General features: G+C 41.1%; 3 protein-coding genes across 9 annotated transcripts in view; 2 read left to right on the forward strand and 1 right to left on the reverse strand.

Moving 5' to 3' along the window:
• The first annotated feature begins 386 nt into the window (after window positions 1–386).
• LOC146550882 (transcriptional regulator QRICH1-like) lies at window positions 387–12,079 on the forward strand. Of its 2 annotated transcripts, none has more exons than XM_085260908.1 (12): window positions 387–606; window positions 2,174–2,449; window positions 2,529–2,624; window positions 2,712–2,852; window positions 2,938–3,717; window positions 3,810–3,987; window positions 4,109–4,263; window positions 4,384–4,498; window positions 8,775–8,883; window positions 9,113–9,261; window positions 9,365–9,455; window positions 10,727–12,079. In XM_085260908.1, the coding sequence occupies exons 2-12, from the start codon at window positions 2,195–2,197 to the stop codon at window positions 10,911–10,913; spliced, it is 2,256 nt and encodes a 751-aa protein (XP_085117034.1). In that variant the 5' UTR covers window positions 387–606; window positions 2,174–2,194; the 3' UTR covers window positions 10,914–12,079. The 2 variants fall into 2 exon arrangements, with proteins under 2 accessions (XP_085117034.1, XP_085117035.1); XM_085260909.1 differs by having other exon boundaries at window positions 388–606; window positions 2,938–3,705.
• On the reverse strand, window positions 12,064–16,873 carry LOC146550883 (receptor-type tyrosine-protein phosphatase V-like). 5 transcript variants are annotated; one of them, XM_085260928.1, is made up of 11 exons: window positions 15,953–16,859; window positions 15,466–15,545; window positions 15,045–15,144; window positions 14,871–14,961; window positions 14,704–14,780; window positions 14,481–14,615; window positions 13,729–13,851; window positions 13,444–13,604; window positions 13,218–13,353; window positions 12,752–12,813; window positions 12,064–12,674 (listed from the first exon to the last, which is right to left on the reverse strand). In XM_085260928.1, exons 2-11 carry the CDS (start codon window positions 15,468–15,470, stop codon window positions 12,446–12,448), a joined length of 1,119 nt encoding a protein of 372 aa, XP_085117054.1. In that variant the 5' UTR covers window positions 15,471–15,545; window positions 15,953–16,859; the 3' UTR covers window positions 12,064–12,445. The 5 variants fall into 5 exon arrangements, with proteins under 5 accessions (XP_085117054.1, XP_085117052.1, XP_085117053.1 ...); XM_085260926.1 differs by having other exon boundaries at window positions 12,064–12,677; window positions 15,953–16,465; XM_085260927.1 differs by lacking the exon at window positions 15,953–16,859 and adding an exon at window positions 15,631–15,769 and having other exon boundaries at window positions 12,064–12,677.
• Window positions 16,874–17,446: 573 nt separating this feature from the next.
• LOC146550884 (uncharacterized) overlaps window positions 17,447–19,279 on the forward strand; it is a 7,990-nt gene continuing 6,157 nt past the window's right edge. The window contains exons 1-4 of one of the 2 annotated variants that reach the window (XM_085260947.1): window positions 17,447–17,874; window positions 18,630–18,713; window positions 18,809–18,912; window positions 19,010–19,227. In XM_085260947.1, coding sequence (XP_085117073.1) covers window positions 17,836–17,874; window positions 18,630–18,713; window positions 18,809–18,912; window positions 19,010–19,227 — 445 coding nt within the window. In that variant the 5' untranslated portion in view covers window positions 17,447–17,835. The remainder of the gene's footprint in view (window positions 17,875–18,629; window positions 18,714–18,808; window positions 18,913–19,009; window positions 19,228–19,279) is intronic. The other variant, XM_085260946.1, reaches the window with a different exon arrangement.

Consider the following 19,279-nt stretch of genomic DNA (forward strand, 5'->3'; position numbering starts at 1 on the left):
TCTCCTCCACTTTTCTAGTAAGAGAAAACTGAAGCATACAATTAAGAAGATGTGGTCCATAACAAATGTCCGTGTGGGAGCAGCAGACCATGCTGAAGAGCAGTGCGTGGGAATTAACCCTCAGTTGCCCAGAGCCCTCTGAATACCACCCAGGTATTCAGCACATCTCCGTGGGACCACCTTAAAAGATTGAGAAGCCAGTGAACCACTAGGAGCGTCTGTCTGGTATAACTGTGTTTTAAGGTGGACTGACATCTACTTGATCTTGCCAGCTACCTCCACTGTGTGTGTCGCCTTTAACAGACAACCCTAGAAGTGTCAGTTACCGCGATATCTTGAAGAGGAGATCCCGCGATAGCACGACCGAGTTGCAACTCGTTTGCTTATTGGTCTGAGGGTACTGTTGTAAGATGGCGCCCAACGAAATATGAGTGGTCTACAGAAAGAAAAACTGCAGCTAACCATCTAACGAAAATCGAGGGGAAATAAAGAATAACCCAGCCACAGAAAACACCGAAATCACTTCGATTTCCTGCTTGTTGTAAGAGGAGTGGCGTTTCGAGGGCAGAGAAGCGGCTCAGACCTCGGCCCGGTTGAGGAAGAGAGGTAGCTAACGCGCCCGCTAACGTTAGCCTGCTGGCTTTAGAGAAAACAGAAAAAATGTAGTCGGTGTAACGTTACCGATACAAGAGAGCTAGCCGAGCTGCCGCTGCTTCCTGTTTAGATGTCGCCTGCGTGGATGCCGACGTGTGCCTGTTTGTGTGCACGGTGGCGTTTATACGCGTTTCCAAACACAGCTGTGACTGCATCTGATTTGCAAACAACACGCGGCTAGTTAGCAGTGCACCTGGCTAACCTAGCGCCTTGTGTAATCAGCTGTTAGATTGGCTGCTTTCAAAATATCGACCCATACGTTTAATAATAACACAGTTACTGTTTAAAACTTGCATCTTTTCCTTATGCAGCGCTTTCCATCGGTGGCTTGAATACTGCATCAGATTTGGAAAGTGACCGCGCTTTTGTCCCAGCTCGTTTTCAGTCAGTCAGAATTAACCCTTTCCTATTACTATCGCTGTGCGCTGCAGCTGGACAGTGAGCTGTAGGTCAGTTTGTAAACACTAGTGAAACCGATGCCAGCGCAGCGATTATCATCTTCTGTATTTAATGCATTTGAGAAATGAATGGAGAATTGTATTGTACCGATTTTAAGAATAAGGGTGATGTGCAAAGCTGTAAAATATAAAAGGGATAAACATGATAGGCCGTACTTTGAAGATACGGGAAAGAGTTGTTGAAGCTCTGTTAAAGAGAGGGACCATCGGCGAGCAGCTCTATGACTTCATCCCACGAAAGAGCACTATAGGGTGTTTACCTTGAAGGAGTTGATCACGACGTAATAGAGACGGTTTGCACTGGTGATGGACAGGCTGACAGATGAGGTCAGGCAAGAGTCTCCGTGCACTGTGATGGCAGACGACATTTGTAGTGAGAGCAGGAAACCGGTGGAGGTATGATCTGGAGAGAAGAGGAATGAAAGGCAGTTCAAGGAAGATGGACTACATATGTGTGAATGAGGGGGAGACAGATGAAAAGATGAAGCCGCAAGGAGGAGATGCAGTAAAGGTGGATAGGTTTATATACCTGTGGTGTACCATCCAAAGCAAGGGACAATGCACCATTGAAATGAAGAAGAGAGCACAGGATTTATGATAGAAGGAAGAGTAAAAGACAAGAATTACAAGATGGCTGTGACATCTGCTATGATGGATGGTTTGGAGACACTGGCACTGAAGGACGGGATCAGAAATGAGTGATTCAAGAGGCAAAGTTGGAGAGGTGGTTTGGACATGTGCAGAGGAATAGTTGGTAGACAGGATAAAGGATATTCAGTATGGAGCTGCCAGATGGGAGGAAAAGGGGAGGACCATAGACAAGATTCATGGCTAAAGTGAGGGAGAACATGCAGGGCATTGGTGTGGTGGAGGGGGATGCAAGGACTATGGTTAGATGGAGGAAGATACTCTGCTTTGGCCACCCCAAGAGGGAGCGGCTGAAAAAAAGGATGATCTTTAGTACATCTGTGTTGTCAAGCGTTACTGAAATTTCTGTTCATGTTACTGTTAATGGGCTTTGATTTAAAACTGTGCTAAATTAAATTAACTTTCCTTCACAGGAGAGAAAACTGTCAGCAGCGATGAATAACTCACTGGACGGTACAGGCTCCTATGAGGAGCTAGTTAGGCAGAAAGCTCGTAGCATTCCTCAGCATCGCATGAAGGAGTTCCTGGAGTCCCTGGCCAGCAAAGGTCCAGACGCCCTGCAAGAGTTCAGCCAACAAAGCGGAGACACTACAACCACTACCACTACTATGGTGTACCAGCAAGAGACTAACTGCATCTACACAGACAGCACAGAGGTGGCAGGGTCATTGCTTGAGCTGGCATGTCCGGTAAATAACTACTCTAAATGATTAAAACCCAGTCTTTAAAAAGATTAAAAAATGAAGATTGGACTGCTTTCTGATGCAGGTGCAGGTGCAGGTCCAGCCACAGCAGCAACAGATACAGGAGAACACGTCTCAGCAGCAGCCTGTGCAACAGAATACAGAGCAGCAGATAGTACAGGTCTGTACTTCTATTAGGTCTTTGTGCTGTGTATATCATTAAACTTGTTAATAATTAATTTCCCGAACTGCTGGCTTTTATTTTCAGGTGCAGATCCAGGGTCAGCAGCAAGGTCAGATGCTGGGCCAGGTTCTTCAAGTGCCCTCTGGCTCCCATCAACAGCTACAAGGTGTGACTACTGCACAGCTGATTCAGTCTGGGGAGCTTACAGAAGAGCAGCACCAACAAGTAAGTACAAAACAAATTCTCAGGATTGCAAATATTTAGTCAGTCACTTTGAATTTAATATTTTTCATCTTTACACTGGTATTAGCTGCAAGCGCAGTTGGTAGCAGCTGTTGCAGGGGGACAGCAGATCCAAATTCAGACAGTGGGGGCCCTCTCTCCCACCCAGCATCAAGACAGTGCAGAGAGGAGAGTAATGGGAACTACAGTTGCCACATCTCAGGGGGCAGGTGTCCTCCAGCCAGCTAAGAAGCGTAAAGTGGACATGCCCATCACTGTTTCCTATGCCCTACCTGCCCAGCAGGTAGCCACAGTCCTGGCTATCCCTCAGGCACAAGGTCAGCAGCAAAGTTATGTATCTCTGCGGCCAGACCTCCTAACTGTGGACAGCTCCCACCTTTACAGTGCCACAGGTACTATTACCAGTCCCACAGGGGAGACCTGGACCATCCCTGTGTATTCTGCACCCACTGCATCTGGAGGCCGTGAGCAGGTAACGCATATTGCCATCCCACAGGAGGCTTATGGAACAGTGCAAGTTGCGGGAACAAACACTACAACAATGCCAACACAAGTTACTATTGAAAATGACAAGCTGAAAATCCCTGCCAGCCAAAGCCAGACAGCACAGGCTGTTTCCAGCATAACAAGCTCTGGAGCCATGGGAAGCCAGGAAGAAGTGGTGCACACGCTGGCCGCAAACACACTGTTCCCTGCTCAGTTGATGAATGGAAACATCCACATCCCCGTGGCAGTACAGGGCTACTCAAATGCTACACAGTCCCTTATTTGGGACCCACAGCAGCAGGTGCTGCATACACAGGGGTTGACAGGACAGGACGCACAGCAGCTACAGGTAATAACACAGGTATTCAGCTATGTTTATTTTCACTTTGAAATGTAGATATGGTAGTCCTCAGTGATTGAGATAACATTGTTTATGTGCTTATGCCTATGCAGGGTCAGACAGTTGTAGCAGAGGTAGATGGTCAAGGCCAGCAGCAGGTGCAGGTGCAGGAACTGCTGCTGCCTGCTACTTTGAAGCCAGAGGAGGGGCTGGAGGTGTGGCGGCTTTGGGCTCAGCGTAAAAATGCAGAATTGGACAAATCAGACAAAAATAAACTTGCGCCAATTGGCAGTAAGTGTGCATACCCAATGATTATACATGAGTTAAAATGTTTAGATAAGGCATGTGTTGCCATTTCCTTTTCTTTCTTTTTTTTTATTCCCAGTCACTTTTTTTGTTTTGTGTATTTTAGGACGGCAGGCCCTGCGTTTTCAGGAGGATTTGGTGTCATGTGCAGTTGCTGAGCTCTGTATGGGTCTCTCTTTGATGACAACAGAGGCCCGGGGACTGGAAGGGGAGACTTATGAGGCTGATGTTCTTTACTATGTTTTTCTGTGCATACAAAAAGTAAGTTCACTGTGCAGGCTTGCCCCTTATCTTCATATCTTCACCCGTTAAATATTTGTTGATCTTTATCTGGTGTGTTAATACAATTGACTCCTCCTTTTTTCTTTTTTCTTCTTACAGTACATGTTTGATAATGGTCGTGTGGATGACATTTTCTCAGATCAGTACTACACCCGCTTTGCTCAGAGTCTACACCAGATCCTGGAGCCTTGGAGGCCATCTGTCCATCCACTAGGTGAGAGCAGCACGTGTTTACCAAAGCTCAGCTGTTTTCACACATGAACTCAGGATGGTGTCAGAGAATCAGCCTGGGATAATATACAAAGTTGCTATATCTCACGGGTAGCACAGCAGAAGATAATCTGCTTCAGATACATTCTCACTATTGGAATCCTTTGTTTGGATTAGGTGAAAGAGCGTGCATGAGTCAGTGCACAGTGCCTCCTTGGCTTGGTGTAAATTTTCCAGACAATTACTTGTGCTTTTCTCACATGGGTGCAATTGGACGTTACACAGATTTTGCACTAATGAGGTGGTGGTGTAAAGACAGCTTAATGTCTCATCTGACATTTGCATTTTTTCTGTTTGGTAATGTCTAGAAAAGCTCAGTGTAGTGCAAACGGTTCTAGTGTGTCTGTATTTACTTAGGCTCAGGGACCTGCCAGGCTTGCAGCACACTGGCAGAAACCCTGAACTAGAGCTTGACTAATACAGGATCTTTTAAGACCGATACCCCTATTTGGTGATTTAATAATCTGTCAGCCAATTTTTTTTTTTTTTCACAAATCATAAACATATTTCCCAAATATTTGTTATGTGCAGTTACTTATGAGTCTTTACTAAGATAAGATCACAGTGCAGTTTAAAAATAAGCTTAACTTTGTCACGGGACTAGTCGTTTAGGCTCTGATCAATACATTAAGATCAGCTGGTTGTTGTTTGCAGTGTTCCAAGTATATTTTTCTAACAGGGCAAATGGCAGAGTGCCCTCTGGTGGATAAGCTATGCAACATAATAAACACACAGCATTTTCTTCATATCTCTTCTTTACATTTTTCATTTTTATTTATTGGTTGTTATAAATGCTGATAGTGATATATTAAAACCTAGCAAAAATCAACAGGTATATCATACAGGCTCTGACCTGAACTGCATATTAATTTAACTGCTGCTGTGGTCATGTTAAGAGCAGAATGTAATATACCTAGGGCTGCTCAATTAATCGAATTTTAATCACGATTACGATCTGGGCTTTCAACGATCATTAAAAATGACTGAGCCGATTATTAGCCCCTCCCTCATTTATCCGCGACACCTTAAAGGCCGGTCCGTGAAAATATTGTCGGGCATAAACCGGTCCGTGGCGCAAAAAAGGTTGGAGACCGCTGATTAAGAGGACCCGAGGGAAGCTCGGAAAGCTAAGCAGAAGTTATTTGGAGAGTGACTGCCGTTGGTTGAAAAGAGAGTTTAAAAAAAAAAACTTCAGTGGTGTTGCACACTTTTTTATATAATTTTTTTAAAGTCATTGTTAACCCTTTAAAGCCGGTCAGAGCAGCACGCTCCGTTTTGTGTAACTATTTTTAAATCCCTGTAGAACCTGAACAGCGTAAGCTAGCACAATAATTTGTTTTGCATATGAAACCGGAGGAGTTGTACTTACATCTTATGCCATCAGCTTGTCCTCGGTCACGGTTTCGTTCCACATATAGCTTTGCAAAAATTGCATAAAAAGCGCTTGCAGGAACAAAAACATAATATTCCAGAAACACGCTTTGCCGTTCCTATCAGCTGTTCGTAACACTTCCCACAGTGAAATGATGCACATGCTGTTTTCTTTGCAAATCTGCATCATAGGATTGTTTTTTGTTTTTCCTGCAGTATATAAAAATTGCTGTATCTCCAAAATAAAACTATGAAGACACTCAAAATAAATTTCCTGTGGTGGGAAACTATTTTTTGCAACTTTATTGTATTTAAAGTTTTGAGGGATAAGCCTCTTAAATTTCTCCAAGTAGAAATATATGTAAACAAAACAAAAGCGATTTTCAAATTTTTTTGTAGTTTATTGCACTTTTTTGCAATTTATGTAATTACTATGGACTTAATGCATACATATTATTAAAATATGGGCTATAACAGTTGTATTGATGTATAGCAACTTGAAATGCTCCCACAAATGGCACTACAGCATGTAAAAAAATAATATAAGCTCTGGTGGACTTGGTTCTATAGTAGGTCTTAAAGGGTTAAATAAATATCGTCAAATAATCGTGATCTCAATTTCAGTGAAAATAATCGTGATTATCATTTTTGCCATAATCGAGCAGCCCTAAATATACCTAACAAGATGTTCTACATACAGATGCTTGTTATTTTAAAAGTCTGATCTCTGTTCTGTTTATTGTTACAACATTCTAATCCATAGTTTTCATGTGATGTCAGAGCAGGTACTTGTCCACCTGGCAGGCAAAATGGTCCTGTGCGGTCCCTTGACCTCTTCTGTGGGACTTTGGGCTATCGGATGCATTAAGCAACATTTGTTTATAGCTGCCAGAATGGTGTAGAGTATGGCACCGACAGGTCAAATTGCACCAATCCCTGCTTCTCCACAGCAACCCAGACTGTCAGTGGTGGCTCATGTAAACTGTAGCAATGATCTACCTGACGTTGGAAAAACACTCAGTCAGCTTTACTGTTATGACACGACATTAATGTGACAAATTAATCCTAGTGTAACTTTTCTCAACTCAACAAAATGTAAGATTTATGTGTTGTAGTTGTTTTTTGTTTTTTGGGGGGGGGGGGTTGAGCTAGCTATGTAGCGCTTACCTTTGCGTTAATTCTGAAAAATTTCTTGTTCTTCACCTCTCACATGACAGAATTATTTACCCATCCAGATCAAAATACATGTAGATGTACACACCTTGAAAGCTTTTATCCCGGTGATAGATTCTTTACACGTAGATGTCAACAAACTGCATCTGTGTGAGAGATGTCGCCACTTTTATGGACTTGAATAAAGCTGCCAGAACAGAATATTTATTCCATAAAATTTACATAAGTAGTCTTGGCTTGAGATTCAAGAGAGTCAATAAACCTCTTGCCCCGCAGTACTGCCAACTGTCCACTATTGGCCGTTACAATGGAGCCATGCTTGCCCACCAGAGTAGTGAATTGGTCATTCAATTGAAAACGATGTATAGAATAAAATGAAGTGATGCTATTTTAAATCCAAGTCAGCTTCACTGGACCATCATATTGTTATGCATTATGGTGTTATACATTACAATTTTTAAATGTATAAGAGAAAGGTGACATGGTGACCTCAAGTCAGCGGTCCCCAACCCCCGGGCCTCGGAGTCGTTTGGTAAAAGGCCGCGAGAGTTGAGGCTCAGGTGTGAAATGTATGGTTTTCAGGGTTTTTATCGGTTTTCAGCGTTATTTTGTTATCGTTTTGATTGTTAACTCAGCTTTCCTGGAACTTTTCACGTGTGTTATGACTAAATCTTCTTTTTTTCGGTACCGGTACTAGTTTTATTTTGTTGTATTTATCCGCGACACATTAAAGGCCGGTCCGTGAAAATATTGTCGGACATAAACCGGTCTGTGGCGCAAAAAAGGTTGGAGACCGCTGCCTTAGGTCACATAGTAAGATGATAGGTATGTGGATTGTATAGAACTTTTTTGCTACATCAATTTCAAGTATTTATAGCTTCTTTTCTGGAAAATTCATATTTGAAGCTTTGTTGTGTGTCATGGCTTCAACTTCGTGTTTTGTCAGAATCAGTTTTATTGATCAAATGTTTGTCTGCTGAAAGATCTCGATTCAGTTCCTTTTGAACTCTTAATTGAAGGTAGATTTAAATTCTGATCAGATGTCAGTGTAATTTGTAACTTCACTGATTGGCAAAGCATGTAAATGTAAGGTGGCAATTCAGTTTATTTTTTAAGTTCCAGACCTCCAACTTTGGAGCAGTTAGCGTTAATAAATACTATGTTTAGGTTTCTTTCTAACTGTTGATCTGGGGTTTGTTTCTTAGATCTATAAACTTTCTAATTGCAGTTACCATAAAGTTTTGTTCGTGGTGGTTATAAGGCGATGAAGCACCTTTTTTGTTTTAAAAAATTTTTTTTTTTAAAAGACCACACAGGTCCTCTAATGCAGCGGTCCCCAACCCCCGGGCCTCGGACCGGTACCGGTCCGTGAGTCGTTTGGTACGGGCCGCGAGAGTTGAGGCTCAGGTGTGAAATGTATGGTTTTCAGGATTTTATCGGTTTTCCATGTTATTTTGTCATCGTTTTTATCGTTAACTCTGTTTTCCTGGGTCTTTTCACGTGTGTTATGAATAAATCTTCTTTTTTTCGATACCGGTACTAGTTTTATTTTGTTGTATTTATCCACGACACCTTAAAGGCCGGTCCGTGAAAATATTGTCGGGCATAAACCGGTCCGTGGCGCAAAAAAGGTTGGAGACCGCTGCTCTAATGTGTTCTTTGCCCTCTCCTGACAGGTTATGTTATTCCCAGTCATGTGACAGAGGAGATGTTGTGGGAATGTAAACAACTAGGAGCTCATTCTCCCTCGACACTGCTAACAACTTTAATGTTCTTCAATACCAAGTGAGTACCAAGTTAGGTGCTCTGAAGTGTTATGCTTACTGGAGTAACTTTATGTGGTTGTCTCATGCTTAAGTGGGCATGATAAACCCCTGTAAATAAGAGATACTCTTCATCTACAGCACAAATAACTCTTAACCCACAGAGCTACAAAATACTAAACGAGATTCTGCACCCTCCTGTACTGGCTTCATGGTTGCTTGCAATTCCTTTTTTTTTTCTGTTTCTACAGGTATTTCCACCTGAAAACAGTGGATCAGCATCTAAAAGTCGCCTTTTCAAAGGTGCTCAGGCACACCCGGAAGAGTCCCAACAATCCTAAAGATAAGAGCACCAGCATTAGATACCTAAAGTCGACAGAAAGGTTCATAGGGCAGAAAGGTAAGAGCATGCTGGGATTGCATTTGTGCTGCATTTCACAGGAAACCTTGATTCTAAGGACAAACTAATGGAGACTGTATGAACACTTTTTTTTTTTTTTCAGTGACAGATGATATGTACTCAGAGCAGCTTGAGGACCCTGAGAACCCACTGCGGTGCCCCATCAAACTCTATGATTTCTACCTCTTCAAATGGTAAATGCAAAACACTATGAAGGACACTGAAGGGAATCGGTGAATGAGATATTAAGAAGTGTAAAATGTTACCTCAAAGAGATAATCTATGCAACCAGTAAAAAGTAAATACATTTTAAACAATGTGGTGCTTTTCATGCTTTTTCACTCTGGCCGTGGTTAGTGGTTGCCTCCTTTAAATAAAACTGCATTTCTGTTAATCATATGGGAAGCGGAGTATATAGAGCAGTTTGTGCTGAGGTTCTTAAAGGTGTGAGAACACTGTTGCTAGGCAACTGACAAAATATATATATGCTATATAACTTTTCTCTTGCTCTTCTCTCCAAAAGGTGACTAATTTTTTGTTTCCTACTTTTGAGCATTACCAGTGATAAAAGCTACAAATGTTTGGCTTTCGTTGGCATTACATTGCAGTGGCACTCCATTGTTAACAAATGTTATGTTATTAATATCACATTAATATGTGATTTTGGTACCTTTTTTATTTCAGGAAATGGTGAAAATTCTTGGATTCAAGGGGCAGTATGGATATTGTCTTTTTTGTATTTATGGACTTTCAAAATTTGCAGTTGTATGATCCCAAACTGTGCTCTGTAATCAGTATGTGTACCGTAATTCACAAGATTAATGCCTGGATTTCAAACTGACCCCACACCGAGCATAAACTCCAGGGGATTTTTTTTTTTTTTTAATGTACATTTGCCAGAGGTGACTGGGGATGACTGTTGTGCTAGACTCCTTAACTACTCTGGGCTTTTAATCGTTATTAGTCCATGCAGTACAGCCAACCAATGACAACAAAACTTATTTTTCTTTCTGTACTTCACATATTCATGAGAATTGTGATCAGATCATGAGCCAGATGAGCTACTGACGTTCTGGTTCCTCTTAAGGTTTACCAGAGAAGCGAGAGTACACCTGTGCCTCTCCACTGTTCTGATTGTGACACAGTGTGTTACACTTGGTTAATTTAGCTTATTTAATTTATTTGACATATTACTAAATTTAAGATTGTGGACATTGTTGTGTACTGTTTTGAGCATATAAGGTACTCTGGACAAGTTGAATCTTACCTGCTGTCCTGTTAAAAGGTAAAAATCTGTTGTGAAAGCAATCCTCACCACTAAACCTTTTGCCTCTGTTCCCACACAGAAAAGAATTGTATGCAGTTTTTTTTTTTTTTGTAAGGGGGGGAATAAAACGAAACTTTGATTTGTTATATGAAGCGTTTCCTGAAAATGTCCTCACCATGTCCTCGTTGTCTCTTTCAGTCCACAGAGTGCTAAAGGTCGTAATGACACCTTCTACCTGACACCTGAGCCCGTGGTGGCTCCAAATAGCCCCATCTGGTACTCAACTCAGCCAATCCCAAAAGAACAGCTGGAGCAGATGCTCGCCCGCATCCTTGTTGTTCGTGAAATCCAGGAAGCCATTAACATGTCCGAGAACGTGCACTAGTTGGACTGAAGGAGAATGAAAAACGAACTCAGCTCTTCTTTCTTCACCAAGCCTTTGATTGCTCTTTATGAGTAGTTTTGTATACTCTCACACCCTCCTGTGGTCTTTAAGGGTGGCATGTATTGTATATGTTTATTTTCATTATGTGTCAGCATATCTCACACATACGGACTGTAAATACACGTACAACCAATAGATTGTTTGTCTTACTGAGGCAATCTTTTTTTTTTTGTTTTGGCCAAAGGATTTAGTATCTAATCTTTTTATTGGACCTGAACTCTAATTTAAGTGTTATTTTTAACTGTTGGTTCTCTTTACCAACAGTCTGGAACAGCTTAATAATAATTTTCTTTCCTGTTTTGTTTTAACCTGTAATATATTTCATATATATATTTTCACTGGGGTTGGCCTGCGCTATGCTGCTTTTCTTAGACATCTCTTTTTTGTTGCTTTAGTTTTCCTCTTTTGCCTTGGTCACTATTAAGTGTCACAGTGAATACCTCAGTGGTATTAAAACTGCATTAAGTAGCCAAACGTAGGCTAAGAGCTCATTTTCAAGTTGTGGGAGTTCTTTGTGTTTTACTCTTGCCTGTCTGGAACTGAGTTTTAATGCACACACTCTGAATTGGGAGGTGACTTACATTGTTTGCTTAAACCGCAGCACCACCTGTCGGACTCGCTCAGCAGCATCAAATAGGAGGACTTTAATCTGCTCCTGTTTTGATTGCAACAATGCGTCACTGCTCTGCTCGCATTTGCTACACGCTGGAGGTGCGGTTTTGGATGCTGACTGCTGCTGGACCTTCTTTTCTTCCCAAAATTCACCTGACGAGGCATCTGTTGTATTATACATGTCTATTACAGGAGAGGTGAAAGACTCTAAAAAAGTGGGTTAGCCGTTAATGTTCTATAATGTACAAAACTCATGCCTCCTTCATGTACTGTAATAGGTTCATCTAAGGAGAACGGCAGTGCCTGGGTGTTTTTTGAAACATGACCTTTTTGTACAGCCACTATACCATGTGTCTGCCTTTCTAGCCAGTCCAGTATGAAGTCTGCACATGCGTCTTTAAGTACCGATAGCCTGCATTGTGTGATTATAAGATGATGCACAATGATTTTTCAGGAAAAACAAAGAGCTGAATAAAAGTCATCTTACAATGGCACTTTATCAGTAGTCACAATAAAAATAAAAACTTTAAAAATGAGATAGAAAGACATGCTGTGCTAACATTAAATATTTTGTCAGTAACTTGTAGTATGTGCCAGTATATACAGGTACCAGCCTCAATATTTTTTTGCCACGATAGGTAGGGTAACAGGTTTGACCTGATTTCTTCTTCCTTGAATTCATTCTCTTCTAATGACGATAGAAGCTGCTCTTTCTTTTATCTGCATGTTGTCAGGCCAGTTTTCTGCCTGCAGGGCCCGACCGCATACAGTATACACGTCCTTCTGTCTGAGCTGATGTATGATGGCAAAATTTTTTATGTAGTCTTTCTTTACATATATACATCTTCCAGCATGCCTGTTCAGTTGAAGTGTGTGGCTGGATTGAGCAGTGAAGAGGAAGGAAGTAATCGCCTCAGTAGGTTGCCCGGGTTTAAAATCTGCTGCATTGTGTTCTGTGGTGGGTCAGCTGCAGGTTTCTGTCGGGGTTGGTGACGGTGGCTCCTCCCCGATCGCGCTCTCCGTGCTGAGCTCTTAGGCCGATCCTGGATGTCGTTGTTGGCATTTAAACTGGCTCTCTGGATCTGTGAGCTCCTATAAACAACAAGTTCCCACTTAGAAGTCGCAATACAATACAGAGATAAATGATACACTTCCACCATGCTCACCATGCTGAGGTTCCTCCACTGAGCCAGTGTAACAGACACTGATGAACAAACACGTACTGCTCCTGAATAGACACAGAACAATGGGAAAATTATGTGGATGCTCATCCTTATATTTGGCATGACTCAAAAGTGCGCAAAATGTGCAGATTAGTAATAAATACAAGTATGTATTTTAATACTTGCAATGCCTCATTACATATCAAGATTAATTTAATATTAATAATCTATGACATTAGATTTCTTATGTTTGATGACCTTGTACGGGTGAGCAGACTTGGGGCGTACAGAAAGTACTTCGTTTAGCTGCAGTTAGGCTGTACTTGTACTTAAGTATTTCCATTTTACTTGTACTTTATATTTTAACCAGACATTAATCAATTTAATCTGGCGTAGCTTTCATTTTCAGATCAAGATCTAAAAGACAGAACATCTGATCAATTTATAAAATATGAAAAGAAGGACTGACCAGAGTCTGGACCATCCACATTCGATGCAGACGAAGGTCCTGCACAGCAGCCTTGATATCTGGCCGGATACCCCTCGCACACAGTTGTTGCAGCCAGAGCAGTGTTACAAATGTTCCTGTCCGGCCAATACCTGCACTGAAATCACAAAAACAATTCACCATTTGACTGATAATTCATTATAAACGACAAGAACAATACTGACAAAGACATTGTTAGAGGTCACACCTGCAGTGCACCACAGCCGGTCCCATACGAGGAATGGTTTCCAAATGCTGCCGCACATGCTCAGTGAAGACGCAGAGAGTAGATGGGCTCTTAGGGACTCCCCTGTCAGGCCAGGAGGGGTAGTAATAGTGTGTGATTATCCTGTCTGTTGGACAGTCTCTCTGAAACACAAACACCATAAGCGTTTATCTCTTTGATGGATTACAGGTATGGTCAATGCACACAGGAGTACGCTGCGGCAGGTTAAAGAGGGCACAGAGCATAATGCATGCGTCTTTCACTTACATGCCGGAGGTTAATGGTGGTGATAAAATAATCTGGCCCTTGTTTGCGAGTCACTGTTGTGACTTGGATGAGTCCATGATAAACTGTCCCTGGGTCCAGTGGCCAGTACTTGTCACAGAAAACCTGCACACAAAGAATGAATTGATAAGTTTAGAGCAAATGTCCTCTTTATCTATGTAAGTGAATGTGAATCCTCTAGAATAACCAGGTTACCTGCATTAACTGATCAGCTCCAACTATCAGTCTAATTATATTATAGACTGGACGTCATATTATCTGCCGCTAATGCCATTAATCCTGTGGTCCACATACTTTTCCATTTGCTGAATATTTAATGTACTTTTAGCTAAAACAGTGCACAGATTTATATGTAAGTTTGGGTCATTCTTCTTTGCAACATAGGTAAAAGTCTGAGCATATTAAAAAATTATATAGATAAACAATCGATTTAATTTTTAAGTTGTACATGGTTTATTTTCACTTTGTTTTAATTAAATAATTTGGCATACAACACTGAATGTCATAAATAAATAAATTGCCTACATATTAATTTATCTTTTTAGTCTTTATATACCATTTATTTATTTATTCAAGAAATGAATAAATAAATGGTTTGTTTGTTTTTTTGAAGTTCTAATGTAACAATAAAATAAGCTTCTCACACACACACACACACACACACACACACACACACACACACACACACACACACACACACACACACAAACACAAAATGAGTAAGTGTCTCTCACTATGTCTTTGTGTTTCAGAGCTGTCACCATGACAACAATCCTGACGTTTTGCTCCCACACCATCCTCCAGAAGTCAGCTATGGTGTTGGGCAAAGGACCCTGGGTGCAAATGAAGTCTCTTTCTGATCCTCCACCCTGAATGCAGGCACACATTTAACAACAGGTGCAGACAGATGTAGGTAGGAAGAAGTGATTGAAGTTGAGGAAGTAAATGAGATCTTACAGGCACAAAGTTTGCATTGATGTAGTCGGTGTGTGGATAGGAGTTTTGAACAGAGAGCCTGACCCGACAGTGATCATCTACAACCAGATGTGGAAAAACAGACAAAAGTTTGAAATGTTGCTACGCATTCTTGTTATTCTTTGTATTATAAGAGGCATTGCACTTACACGGTAAAATTAATGGGTATCTGTTCTTTTCCCTGTTGACCTCAGAGTCCCCAGCCCTGGTGGGGAGATCTTTTCCAACTTCACTGAGCTCCTGCATGGACCCACAGACATTAACATGCATGAAAGCACAATCATAAATCTGTTTGCATTTCAAGCTTTAGACTTAAGAGTTACCTCAAACTCCCGTTTAAAGCCTCTGTAGCTATTAGCAGCCAATGCCTGGCACTGCAAATTAAACTCCTGCAAAATTTGCGCTCTTGGGAGAGTTTGCACCCTGTAAAAGACAACTTTTTAAAGAAAAACTAAAAATAACTTATCACTGTGTAACTAACAGTTAACCTTTCTCTTTTTTTTTGTCATTGTCCTATATTCATGATAGAACAGCTGACCAGCTGTTGTAAACATTAACGTGTGAGGAAAATGCTCCCAGTAAACATACTTTACTTTACACATTCTTTAAAATGTCACAGACAGGAGTAGAATGTAGTGTTTTTCTTTTTTGTCTTGTATTGGATTAGAAAAATGTACAACATCATCAAGTATAGTCTCTCAGCTGATATTCTCATGATCCTATAAGCACTCTTTATATCCTTACCTCATGTCTTTTCAGGAAATCCCGCACTTTAAAAAAAAAAGTTGAGCGTCAATATCCCTAAGATGACTCTAGTTTTGATCCTGTAAAAGAAAGAAAAACAAACAAGATAAATTAAGAACAGAATGTTAAAAACTAAAAACTGAAAGCGGTCAACACTGTGTTTACCTTTTGTTTCCCCCTCTCCTCCCACCTCATCCACTAAAACTAATTGTACCTTTGCAAGATAGACAGCTGACACCAGGAAACAGTTTTGGTTTTTCAGAAATTATTAGTTTTGTACAAAAAGCGTCTCTTCCTATTGCCACAAGACAAAAGGCCGTGCTGGCGTGTCGAGCACAGCCCAGCATTCACACTGAACAATTAGTATTACTCACCTGACAAGAAGAAAAACCTGCTCCAACAAGTTGTCAACCCCAAACACCCAACAGCAGAAGCACAAAACACAGTCCCAGAAGCTTTAGTGTCTTGTATTTTTTTTCAGGCTTACCTTTGTAAATGGGCCTCAGATAAATGTTTTAAGTCCGCCACGGTCCGCTGAAGAAAAAGAGTAAAATACTACAGTTCTCCAAGGCATCTTAAAGGTGTCTGCTTTTAATTATGTTCCCTCTGTCCGTCTCTGTCCCTCTTTCTCTTCAGGCAGGAAGAAGTGGGATGGGTGGGGACAGTGGGTGGAGAGAGGAACACTAAATTTCAGAGGAAGGATGTCAGTATACCACAGCGATTCTTTGAATACATCATAAAATTCCTTGTACCTGAGAGACAAAATGTTCTCACTTCTAGTAAACCTCTAAACGTAATCTTCTTAGTACAAATCTACAGGCAGATAGATAGGTAGGTAGTGAGGTAGGTAGGGAGGGAGGGAGGTAAGTAGGTAGGTAGGTAGATAGGGAGTTTCCAGTGCAAGCTTGACATATGACGTGTAAAATTTAGTTGGCTAATTTTTAGAACGTCAGCAATAATCTCAATCAGATTTTCCCTGACACTTACATTTCAGTTTATCACTATTTCTGGGATATCTTGGCTGGCTTATTTCAAGCATTCTACTTGTGTTCTGTAGTTCAAATGCTTGTCCCATTACCCAGTCTGTGCTAAGCTTAAGGTCGTGAACTGCTATGCTGATTTTGAATACTTTGTTCACTCTCTGAATGCAAAGGGCTCTGAGGTAGCAAAACAGCCTCAAACTATGATATTCCCTCAGTCATGCTTCACTGCTGGGAGAAGGGTTAGGTGCTGATCTGTGAACATGTCTCTGTTTTACTCTAAACACAGTACTGTGCATATGCCCAAAAACTTTTGTCTCATCGTTCTGTCCACACTTTCCCAGAATGGTTGCAGATCATCCAGATGGTCTTTTGCTAAATTGGGATAATGATGTATATTTTTTTCTTTTCGAGCAGAGTGGTTTCCTTTATTTGTGTATGGTGACCACTAAATAAAGAGTTCAGCAGTTTGCTCAGATGGACTCGTGACTTGTTGAGGGTGTATACTGCCTCCTGCGTTATGACACCCAGCAAAAGCTCTACCTGCACTGCAAGGATTATTTTTTTCATAGTGTGATCTTTGCAGAATATCCACACAAAGGTAGAGCAGCAACATTCCCGAAGTTCCTTCATTTGTAGCCAGTTTATCTTTTTGTGGACTTATGAACACCTGCGTCTTTAGAAATGCAGCTGCAGCCTTTTCCAGCTTTGTGCATGTAGAACTGCACAAAACTGGAGAAAAGCTGCAGCTTTTACTTATACTTCTTCAATCCACACATCAAATTTCATTTTCATTACTTTGAAAAAGTTGTCAGTACAGATGTTAACAGCCCCTAAAAACAGTAAGGCAGGAAATGGTTACTGTTACTGACTTTTTCCCCCCCATTACAACTATTTGTGTGTGTCAGACCACATCTTATCATTTATCAGTTTGTAAATCCTGATAATCTAAGGGTTTAGAGTCGTTCACATGCATATAATACATGGACTGCGCCTGCGTGGTTTCAGGAGAAACGCCCGATTTTCTTTCTTCTTTTTTTTTTCTTCTGTTTTTGATAAGCCTGTGCGACCGTAGGCTCAACCTGATTGGGTCATTTTACAAAAAGGAAGTGAAAACATTTTGCGCTTTTCCGAGCACGATTAACTAAGGGCACGCAGGATATTTGTGGACAATGTGAAATAAGTAACTGCACACTAAACCCTTTTTACCAGCTGCAGGCCAGCTCTTACAGCGTGCGAGAGCTGGAAATGCAAAAGGTTCACTTTACATATGGACACTCGGGATTCATTTGAGAGCTCAGACGCCGCTTCCTGGTTTGTTGGACGCAAAGAGAAATAAAAGTCCGCGTGTCATTCATAAAGATAAGCCAGACTCTGCAGAGGGGCAGAAATGGATCAAGCACGACCCCAAACCACACAGGAAAGCAAGGTAAAAGAAACAAACGTGCAAAACCCCTCGGAATTATGAGTTACAAACTGTAAGCTGTCAAAATGCACTTCTTGTGCGCATGCTTTGAGTGTCGTAGACTCGACTGACCTTTCCTTTTTTTTTATTTCCAATCATTTCCAATAAGAATAAAGGAATCAAAATGTCAGGAAATGACACAAGCAGTACTGCTGCGATATCTGAAAAACTCCAAATATAACAGGAAGGAAGACTCGTTTGTAAGCACAGGGGGCACTATTTAAAATCTTGTTAATTTTCCAGAAAGCCAGTGATACAAATAAGCGTCAATATTTTTATTTCACCTACAAGAGTCTTTTCCCCCCTTAAATGTGTGAAATGTTTGATTGAATGTGGTATAGCAAGGTTTTCCTGTCCTGATCTCAGAACTCCAAAAACGAAATCGAAAGTGTTCCGGATAGATGACATTGTGTTTAAAGCTCCGCGTGGAGATACTTAATCCATTACTATTACTTCTTCTTAGGGAGTGGCGTTTGTTACTAATAATAATAATTATCATTATTATAATCAACTTGTTTGTCCACTTAGAAAATTTAGTCACGTCAATCTCATTTTAGTATATAGATTTAATTTTAGTTAAAATGCTGCAAATATAAGAAGCTTAAATGTCAAATATTTAGGAATTTATTATTTCCCAGACTAATTCATCTCTTATAAAATCATGTCCTACTTTTATGTAACACCCTTATAACTGTGATTAACTGTGATGCTGTCTTCAGGGGTCAGTGTCACAGCGGTACAAGGAACACAGTGATGACTCCACTGACAAAAGGGCTACCGACAACACTGTGTCTCCGGCTAAGGTACATCGTGTTTAATAACAAAAACCAAAAAGCTTTATAGATTGTTCTTGTAAAACACCAGATTGTGATGACTTGGGTAACCCCTGTCAATTCAGGATGAGAAGAGGGCGATCAGAAGAGTGCGAAGTCCATCCAGACCGAGGGCATGGTTGTCCACTTCTTACAAACCAAAGTTTGCAGGGCGGTTCCACAAGCCTCGGTAAGAATGCCTAGGTGGGAACTGGGAGTACTGATACCTAGCCTGAGAATCATTTTGTCTGCTCTGACATCTTTTTTTAACCCCCTAAATGATGCAGTTTTACAAGGGATGACCATGCATTCCACAAAGCCGGCTTTGGCACCCAGCGGCACCACCACACGAGCCACTGGGCTTACGTCCACCGGAGAGATCACTTCCATTCTAAACTTCACCACATTCCACTGAAGGAAAGGGTCAGGCTGAAGGAGCAGGAGAAGGAGAAGTACAAGCGGAGAGAGAGCACCGAAGGAAGCTCATCTCCAAAGCAAGAAAACAGTAAGTTCTACAGAAGAGGTCTGTGATAATACAGACGGTTATAGCACACAAA

This window comes from Mchenga conophoros, linkage group LG20 (assembly GCF_057382185.1).
Source record: "Mchenga conophoros isolate Kocher_MC1m ecotype Shallow Benthic linkage group LG20, M_conophoros_male_GT1.1, whole genome shotgun sequence".
NCBI classification, from domain to species: domain Eukaryota; kingdom Metazoa; phylum Chordata; class Actinopteri; order Cichliformes; family Cichlidae; genus Mchenga; species Mchenga conophoros.